The sequence below is a fragment of the Chaetura pelagica genome, unplaced genomic scaffold (assembly GCF_000747805.2).
Source record: "Chaetura pelagica isolate M959 unplaced genomic scaffold, ChaPel_1.0 scaffold676, whole genome shotgun sequence".
NCBI lineage: Eukaryota > Metazoa > Chordata > Aves > Apodiformes > Apodidae > Chaetura > Chaetura pelagica.
In genome coordinates this window covers 1,091,294-1,100,332 of record NW_009953724.1, presented here as the reverse complement: position 1 = coordinate 1,100,332, position 9,039 = coordinate 1,091,294, and the positions used below count along the sequence as shown (strand labels likewise).

The 9,039-nt window shown below is 43.5% G+C and overlaps 1 protein-coding gene across 1 annotated transcript; it reads left to right on the top strand.

Moving 5' to 3' along the window:
* Window positions 1-2,150: 2,150 nt before the first annotated feature.
* Window positions 2,151-8,142, top strand: IL22RA1 (interleukin 22 receptor, alpha 1). Its single transcript, XM_010000634.1, has 7 exons — window positions 2,151-2,193; window positions 4,365-4,497; window positions 5,111-5,292; window positions 5,796-5,980; window positions 6,451-6,586; window positions 6,808-6,929; window positions 7,156-8,142. Exons 1-7 carry the CDS (start codon window positions 2,151-2,153, stop codon window positions 8,140-8,142), a joined length of 1,788 nt encoding a protein of 595 aa, XP_009998936.1.
* Window positions 8,143-9,039: the final 897 nt, after the last annotated feature.

Sequence of the window (9,039 nt, the reverse complement as noted above, 5' to 3'; positions counted from 1 at the left end):
TAAAAGCAGAGTTTCATGGAAAATCTGTATTACAAACCTCTGAGTCTGTTTTTGTCCTTAGGAACTAACTTCTGACATAGGCTCGAACTCTACAGTTTGAAAGTTGAAAGCCAAGCGTTTGACTTGAAACTTGGAACAAGACTTTTGTAGATTTTCAGGTACCTAAAGAGGTGTTTCCTGGGCTACTCAAAAGGCAATGTCTCTTTAGAAATAAGGGCAGAAATGAAGTGTTAAGTTGTATTTTCAAAACCAAAGTCTCAGGTGCACTAGGTTCCCTCACCCCTATGCTATGACCCATGCTATCATGGGTCATCACACAACAGAAGAGTAGAGGCAGTGACGTAAGGAAAGGAACAAAAGGGAAATACTTCAGCAAGCTATTCAGGAAACACCCTAACAAAGATTTGTACTTAATGAGATGGAGGCCATGCTGATGGGTAGGTGTGTCTGGTGTACTAAACCTGTGAGGCTTTTGCATTTGTCCATGCATCCATGGCATGGTTTGAAGCTTCCAGCCCTGTTTATATCAAAGCAAGGCAGGGAAGAGCAACGACTTCAGGGACAGAAAATCCCTGAGATGAAGAGGAAAGCAGAAGGGTAGTCTTTCTATGATGTTTGGCTTCAGGAGCACACATGGCTTGTATTTGGATTAAACTGGCTGCAGGTGTGATGTTGCTTATGGGACTCACTTGTAATAATACAACAACTAATCTAGCATTTAGGAGCCTTAAATAGGCTTTAGACAATATAAAATAAGGAATTTGTCTCATGCACAGTTGTCCCACATGGCTTAGGGCATATATTTCTGCTAAAGCAGTGATCCCAGTTTGAACAGGTTTCAGTGCTTGAAGAGACATTTTGCTTTGGTAGGACCTCAGCTTTATGCAATGGTCCAGTTACTCCTGGGCAAAACTAAGGACCGAGGACAGGACCTCCCCATTTAGTGAGCAGTTACAACAGTGGGATAAAGTGAGCCAGAGAAATAAGACAGGGAGGTTGTCCACTCTGTCAAGGCAATAGCTATACTATGAAAATGCAAAAGCAGTGGCTAGGCGAGTTTTTAAGCCTCGAATTCAGACTCGATATGTGTGACACTTCCTCCATCTTGGGTAAAATAAGCAGTGTGCAGCTGTACCAGCTCTTCAGATGTTACACATCTGGTGGTTCTAAATCTGCATCTCCTGGAGAGAGGCAATTAGGTTTCACTTTTGACCAAGACATAAAAATCTCTCCCTCTTCTGAGAAAAGCCTGGAAATGTAAGTTAACAACACCCTAAAAACCTAAGAACCCTCTGGAAAAGGAACTATATCTCTTTCTTGTTTAGATTTCATACAAACTCGCAGTTCTTACCATATGGCACTTACGATACTCAGAACAGAGCCTTATATTGGGTCAAAATAATCTGTAGGTCCACAGCAGCCTCTGAGAAAAGCCACAGGGCAGCACGTGTCCCTCCCTCCTCTGTATGTCAACTGAGAGAACCTTTGCATACACCTGGTAGAGCAGAGTCAGAACAGACTTGAAGAGCTTGGGCCCTGCCCAGGATGCAGCAGGGCTACACTCTACTCACTTGGATCCCATCCAAGGCCAGTATGAGCAGTAGAAGAGCTGAAAAACTAGTGATCTGGCTGACTTTCATTTTAAGAAGGCATTCAAAGATACTTCTTAAAGAAATAGGTGTCTTGCTTGCAGCAGTTATAGAGCCAACTAAGTGCACAGCACTAAGTTTTAATTTCTAGACAAGTTAAAGTTACCTGACCAGAAAAGCAAGCCCCAAAACTAAGAAACTCCAGTGAGGGTTTTCAGGCAGGAAGTTTTTTATCAGCAAAATAGTATTTGGCTCTCTTCCAAAAGCTGGGGATTTTCTCAGCCTCTGCCTAGTGCACCTTTGTACAGTTCACAGTTAGGTGTGCACACTCAGGAGGGACAGGGAGCGTCTGTTGTCACCCTTCCATTCTCCCTTACACATGCGCACAGGTCTTCAGCTGATCTCAGACCTGAATGCAGGTGGGAGAGCAGCTCTGCAGCCTCTGACTGAGCAACAGATCCAACCTGGCCTCACAAACAAGAATTTAACTCTTGTTAAAGGTGATTCACCTGCACAGAGGATCAACTGCCTGCTCTTCCAGCCCAGCTTGCATAGTTACTCATGAAGGAACTTGTGAGCGTCTTGGCTGTGTTTTCAGTGGTCGGTAAGTCCCGACTTCTCTTTTCCTATCGCTGACAGTGGTTGTTTCTCTTTGATCCTGTAGCATGGGAGGTAGGTTCAGTTATACTGACTGAAAGAAGACCTAGAGAATGAACTGTTGCCTGAGGTTGTTCAAAAGCTCCCTTCTGTGTTGCCCTCTACCTTTAATATTTTCAAAGTACAGTTGGTGTGCCCAGTGCTTTAGGGATTAGTAGGGAGACTAAAAGATTCCTTTACTTCAAACCATTTGCTATTGCTGCATTATATCCCAAATCCTACACAAGTAAATGATATTTATTGACTTCAGGGGGCCTTGGATCAGTTCCCCTGTGTCCTAAGCAGGGATATAAATTATATAAGAATAGTCCTGATTTTAAAAGAGGTACAAATTAATAATGTGTCCCTAAAAGCCATTTAATCCTACTCCAGATGTGGCAAACTCCTGGGTGTATCTTGTGTCCCTGCTTTAGTATAAAAGTAGGGAAGGAGCCTTCAGAAACTTCTGAAAAAGAGGGACTTTCACACTGTGATATATCCTGGTTTTTCCCTGCCCACGCTTGACTGTGCTTGTATTCTGCTGCTTTGCATAACTGTGCTTCAGTATGGATAAACGTGGGAAGATTGAGATTTCCTACTTCTGATACATTCAGGGTATTGGTGACTCAGTTTTGATGGTATTCAGGCAGGGAAATGTACCCACTGTGTACTGAATGCTCCCTGTCTGCCTGGCCAGGAAGGTTGCACTGAGCTGTACCTGAGATGAGGGAAGTGCTGAACTAGAGATGAGGTCAGAACGAAGTGTGGACTAGACTGCAATCCACTTCTGCACTGCTTCCCAGCCAAAATGTCATCTATAACCAGACTGAGAACTGTATCTATGCCTTTCTGCCTCCTTCTCCTCTACTGCAGGCTAGCTTGAAGGGCTGACACTTGGTTCTCCTCCATGGAGGCAGCTGGAAGGAAAGCCTGGAGTGAGGGTGCAGGAACTTGTGTGGTTTAGTCCCTGCTCTACCATAACTGCTCAATGTGCTCTTGCCCAAGTCACCCCCATTCTTGTTCTTAGTTTTCCCATCTGTAAAATGGTGCTACTTTTACTTGCTTATTACACCATTTTTTCATGGAAGGGATTCATTGATTTTGAGTGTCCCTTTACCAGCACCATAATGGGACTGTTCACTTTCAGCAAGTGCAGGCTGACACCCCGTGGTGCTGCAGAGCCCCTTTTGCTCTCCTCTGTGACAAGCCCACCCATGTTCCAGGTGTTTATTGATGCTGCAAACCAAGAGTTGAGTAATGTATGAATTATCTATCTTTGAGGATGTGTCTATAATTTGAATGTACAGAGCTTATCAATTCTGAAGGTTACTCTGCAAGTTAGATGGAGTTGTGAATCAGCCTTGAGAACATTTTGCACTGTGTATCCTAACAACAGGAGAGACCAAAAGTCTCTGGGACACTTCTCTGCTCAGAGCCAGTTTGCTGCAGGTGGCTTAGGGTGGGACTCTGTTCTACAGAGGCAGCTCAGACCAGAGGCATGTTTGTAATTTATGTTTACCAAAGCCAGACCCCGTCCTCCTTGGGGAGGAGGCACAGGGCTGAGGGATCTGGGAGCTGAGTTGTTTGCCTTCACCCTGGCACACCCAGATCAGAGTCCAGGCACCAGGTCTCTGTGTGCCGCCCTGTACAGGCAGCCTCCAGCCAGCAAAACAGAGCACGAGAGGTTAGTGGCAGCCAAGTCTTCAGTGATGTGACACTGATCTCAGCATGTTGCTTCCCTGAATATGGACAGAAGGCAGAGATCTCTATCAACATTTATCTAGCCTTGAAAACAGGCTGTTCTTAGTTTTCTAGCCATTTAACTGCTCTAAAAGAAACCTAGTAAGGAACTTAAAGACTCTCTTTACAACTTCTGAGTTTTTGAGGCCTTTCTATAAGAATTCCTGACTTACATCTTTTTGGAATGAGTCACAATCCACATGATGTATAGGATGATGCGTGCACAGTTTGAATTCCTGTTCTCTTCAAGCTTCTGCTTTGCAGCCCATCTCTAGCAAACTGAAAGTGCCATGGCTGATACTTCTGTTCACTAAGAAGCTGAGCAGCATTGGACCCTGTTAATCTGAGGGCTGAGATGCCAGAATATGCATTTTAATACTAGTATCTTTGCTCCCCTAGGCATTGTGACTACGAAGAGGTCACCATGTGTGAAACGTGCAGCATTTTCTTCTACAAATTTTGAGAACATCCTGACATGGGAAACTGAAGCAGATACTGCCCCTGGCACTGTATTTGATGTCCAATACAAACAGTATGTGAAGTTTGCTTCTTTTTGGTGTTCTGCTATTCTTAGGGCCACTGTTCTCAGAGAGAGAGGGGCCAAGAAAGAAAAGCAGATTTTGTGGTTTCTGCTGCTTGTTTTACTGTTGCAGGGATGGTTCTGCTTAAACAAGAACTCAGTGAAAGACAGGTTTATTTAAACTGGTAGATAATGCTTAGTGAAGTTAGGCAAATAGTTTTACAGCTTGAATTGCTAGCTTTACTCCATTATTGAGCTACTCTCTGCAAGTTAGTTGTCTTAGTTAGCTACCCAATAGCTTTGTTACCTTTGTATAAGTCTGCAAACTCTGCAGCAAACTTGCATGCAAACATTCAGTGTTGCTGACTCACGGTCACTCCTGTGTGTGCCTTGAAATAATCAGCACTTTCTCAAGGCCATATGCACACAGAAGCCATCAATGGAAACAGATGAAGGGCTCTAGTCCAGAAGTTTCTCTGTCGTTTCATTCCCCGCCACTTGCTAATTGCAATAATGAATTAAAACACTAGTAAGAGTTGGCAAAGCAGCCCGTTTGGATCATTCTGGAGAAGGGTTGTATCGCATCTGTTCTGCCACACAGGCTGAAAGCTTTTTTTGTCCTAAGGTATGGAGGAGGACCCTGGCTTAACAAGAGTGAATGCCAGGGGATCTCACGGCCTTTCTGCAACCTCACTCGTGAAACAGAAAACTTCACAGAGCATTACTACGCTAGGGTGAGGGCCCTTGGCCAGAACTCCTGCTCCTCTGACTGGAAGTGCTCAGACAGGTTTGAACCCAGGCAAGAGAGTACGTACTGCTACTGGAATCTATCCTGTCCTGATTGCTAGGGATTCCTTCCAAGTCTCACTGATGTTTAGGACAGCATTTCCTCTCATGTCACTATTGCAAGACTTGATGCTTGATAAGAAGGGGGTGAAGGCCTGTAGAAGCTTGTTGTTGAGCAAGGAGGCAGGTGGACCAGTGGGCACATGGGCAGGGCCTTCCCTGACACACCTGAAGGAGGAAGCCCAGAGACACAACATGGAAGCCGTGAGAACGTGGTCCTCAGGAAAAGTTTGGGTGAGGACTTCTAGGAACACACAATGGGAAAAGGTAGCAGAACCCCAAGGGAAGGCAACATCTCCAGTTGCCTGACTTTTCCTATGCTCAGTTAAATACACCTCAAATAGCTTTTCAAATATGAACAGAAGTAATAATTGACAGTGAGTCTTGGGGTTGTGTATAAGATGATCTGATAATGCATCAGCTTAAACTTTAACAGCTAACACTGCCTGTTGTATCTTTTCTAGCTACTATTGGAGCACCAGAAGTGGAGTATATTCCTTATGTACGGTCCATAAAGTTTCTTATACGGCCTCCCTATACTCCACTGAGAGGTGAGGATGACTACCAACTAACCGTAGAAGACATTTATAGCAAATTTGGTGCTGTTGATTATCACTTAACACTATTCAACCAAAGGACACACCAAAAGGTAAAGCACAACCTGAGGCCACAAGCCCACTGACTTCTGTGAATCACATTTTGCATAAGATGGAGGAGGAGCTAAGAGCTTATACATGATGGATGAGATTTCTGATGTGCAAGGGAATGTCTCAGGGTCTTTGAGTAGACAAGAGGAACTTTAAGGATTCCCCTAAAATTCTGGAAAGAAAACTGGAGTTTCCCAGGGTGCTGTCTAAGGAGCAAAAGGTAAAACCACTGGTGACTGAAAAAGAGAACTCCTGAATTAGTTCAGGTCTTAAGGAACTGAAATGCAAAAATTAAATACTGTAACAATAGAACGCAAATTATATATTTAGAATTCCTTATATATAGAATTAGTACAGTCCTATAAAACCATATTTGCAAATAAAGATTCAGGCTGAATTTTGCAATATGATTTAAATAAATGATATGCATTTATTCTTTCTAAAATTCAGAATCTGTCTTTATTTTAAATAGTGGATAAAGAATGAACACGACAAAGAATTTGAAGTTTCCAACTTGGACCCAGATACTGAATATAACGGGACAGTATATATGTATCTCCTCCATAGAAAGAGCAAATCTCAAGTATTTTGGGTTAAAACACTAGCAGGTGAGTCTGTTAACTTTACTATGGAAACACGAAAGAGACATTTTCAGCTGGTATAAAATAACATAGCCCTGCTAAAGAACTTGAAGAAACACTAACTTTCTTGGTTTAAAAAACTAGTCCTATGAGACTAGACCTATAACATCATTTAGCTAATCCCATGCAGTTTATCTATCCAGCTTTCTGAAGCTACATTTTCCACTTGTTCTCTCCCCTCTAACCAGACAACACATGGCTTCTCTACTGCTTGGTGGCACTGGCGTTCTGTGCTGGACTGGTGTGTGCTGCCATCAGCTACGTGATCTATAAATACATCAAGCAACACAGTGCCCAGCCTATGTCTTTGGTAAGTGTTCCTGAGCCATTGCAGCAGACCTCTGAAGTGCTCAGGACCACATGCAAGCATCTTATTAGCATTGCTATTTGAGGAGGATGAATGAGCAAACAAGAACATTGCCTAGGCCATCTTGGCAGTTAAAATCTGGTCATCCTGCCACAGGTACAGATGATTTGTTACCTTCAAACTCGCAGCTTCTTGTTATTAATTCATGCTTGTCTACCTGCTTCAACAGGACTTCCAAGGGATTTCATCGTTCCAGCCTCTTACACTAACAGTGGAACACATTATAAAGCCCATTAATTTAACCATACCTTCATTTTTCATCCCTGAAGTGCAATTACCACAGCTCAGCCAACATTTGGGCAGAGAACTGGAGCCACCATGGTCTTCCCATCCCCCAGAAGCTGCCTATCAGGAACAGATGGACGTACCAACATTCCAGCTGCCCTCTCAGCCATCCTGCTTGGCAAGCACAGCTCCCACTGGTTACGCTCCTCAAACAGCTGAGCAAAGTGTTCCTTCTGCCACGTCCAGCACGTTGCTGCCCCTAACCTATGGGGTGTGTGGTAAAGGCATGGACCATGTTGATGAGAAGAATTTGAAGCCAAACCAAATGCTAAAGGAAGTTTCTCAAGATAATTTTGTTGGTGGAAAGCTCATAACCCAGATGCAGGGCAAGAGCTGCAGCCATTGGAATTACAAAGAACAGAGGCCAAACTTGGCATTGTGGAACAGCAGGGACACAAGAAAGTCAGTTGTCTTACAGGGGAGCCCTGGGCAAAACCAGCAACTGCTGCTGTGGAGCGATGGGATGGGAAGTCAAGGGTATGTATCCCAGCAGCCACTGTCTTTGCTGGAACAAGAAGAATGCTATAGGAAACAGACACCAGAACTGCCACTGACATTGTCTTCCATGGAAGCTGACACAGACTGTGTTGCAGAGGATAAATCTCCATCAGCAGCCCTTCTCTCAGGCAGGACTGGCAACAACTTCCCTGGAGACAGCAACACAGAGCGGTGGATGTTCCCAGATCCACTCTCACATTCTGCAAATAAACTGCAGCTCCCAAAGACTCAAGAAACAGAAATGTTAACAGCAATGAAGGAGCTAAGCAGCACAAAACTGGATAATGTTGTGTTCCAAGACACTATCTCAGACCAGGACAATGGCACTCCTCTCTCTATGCTGTTCAAAGACTGGGAATTAAAAGTAGTGTAGGATCACCATGAAGACACTGAATTTTATTAGGATTACAATTATATTAAAATCCAGACTATGTTTGCTTGCATGAAACAGTAGCCTACCCTACAAACAGTGCAGTGCAAATAAGCACAGCTAATCTGGGATGTAGGGACACAGCACAGAGCTGCCAGACTCTTTCCACTCATGTTCTGTCATGCAGACAGGCCCCTTCACTGACATGATTACTTCTTGGTACTCTGCAATCATCATATCTTTGCACTTAAATAATAGGCCTTTATTTCTTGCATCTTCTTCAAACGTATTGTGAACTGGACTGCTTTAAAGCTGAGTTAAGATTCAAGTTCAAATTCCAGATTCAGCTTACTGAAAATACAGCAAAATTCACAACAAACTTTATTTGCTTTTTACCTACACCACTGATCCATTCAGGTGCAAATGTGTGCAAACCTAAAAGAATTGAATGTATCATGGTAAAGTAAAAGATTTAAATATATATTGGTGTTCTACCCTTGGATATATGATTCAGGCAAAACAACAGGCCATGAAATGCAGTTTGCTTTTAAAGCAGTCATTGAAACTGTGGTAATTGCACCTGATGCAGCAATTTGGTGAAATTCCAGGTCCTGCTGTGCTCTGTACTGCGTGAGGAAAGATAAAAGCCTTTTTCATCTCTGCAGCAGGTTCATGCAGTCTTGATGCTGCTATGACACCTTGCTCAGCTGCTGCTCATTTCCTTCTCTAAAAGGACAAAGCAGCCAAGATCACAGTCCAGGTAGGCAGAAATGTGTGGATTTACATTAATCTCAGTACAACTCTCAATCTCAATTGACAATGATCTCAGTTCATCCACTCAGTAATCTATGAATGAGACCAGGGAGGCCTTGAGCTTCTTCCTTCCACCTTTCACTGTTG

Coding starts and splice junctions, on each gene's coding strand:
- IL22RA1 (XM_010000634.1), top strand. CDS start 2,151: ATGAAGGAACTTGTGAGCGTCTTGGCTGTGTTTTCAGTGGTCG. Junction 4,498..5,110: donor TTTGATGTCCAATACAAACA/GTATGTGAAGTT, acceptor TTTTGTCCTAAG/GTATGGAGGAGGACCCTGGC. Junction 5,981..6,450: donor ACCAAAGGACACACCAAAAG/GTAAAGCACAAC, acceptor TATTTTAAATAG/TGGATAAAGAATGAACACGA.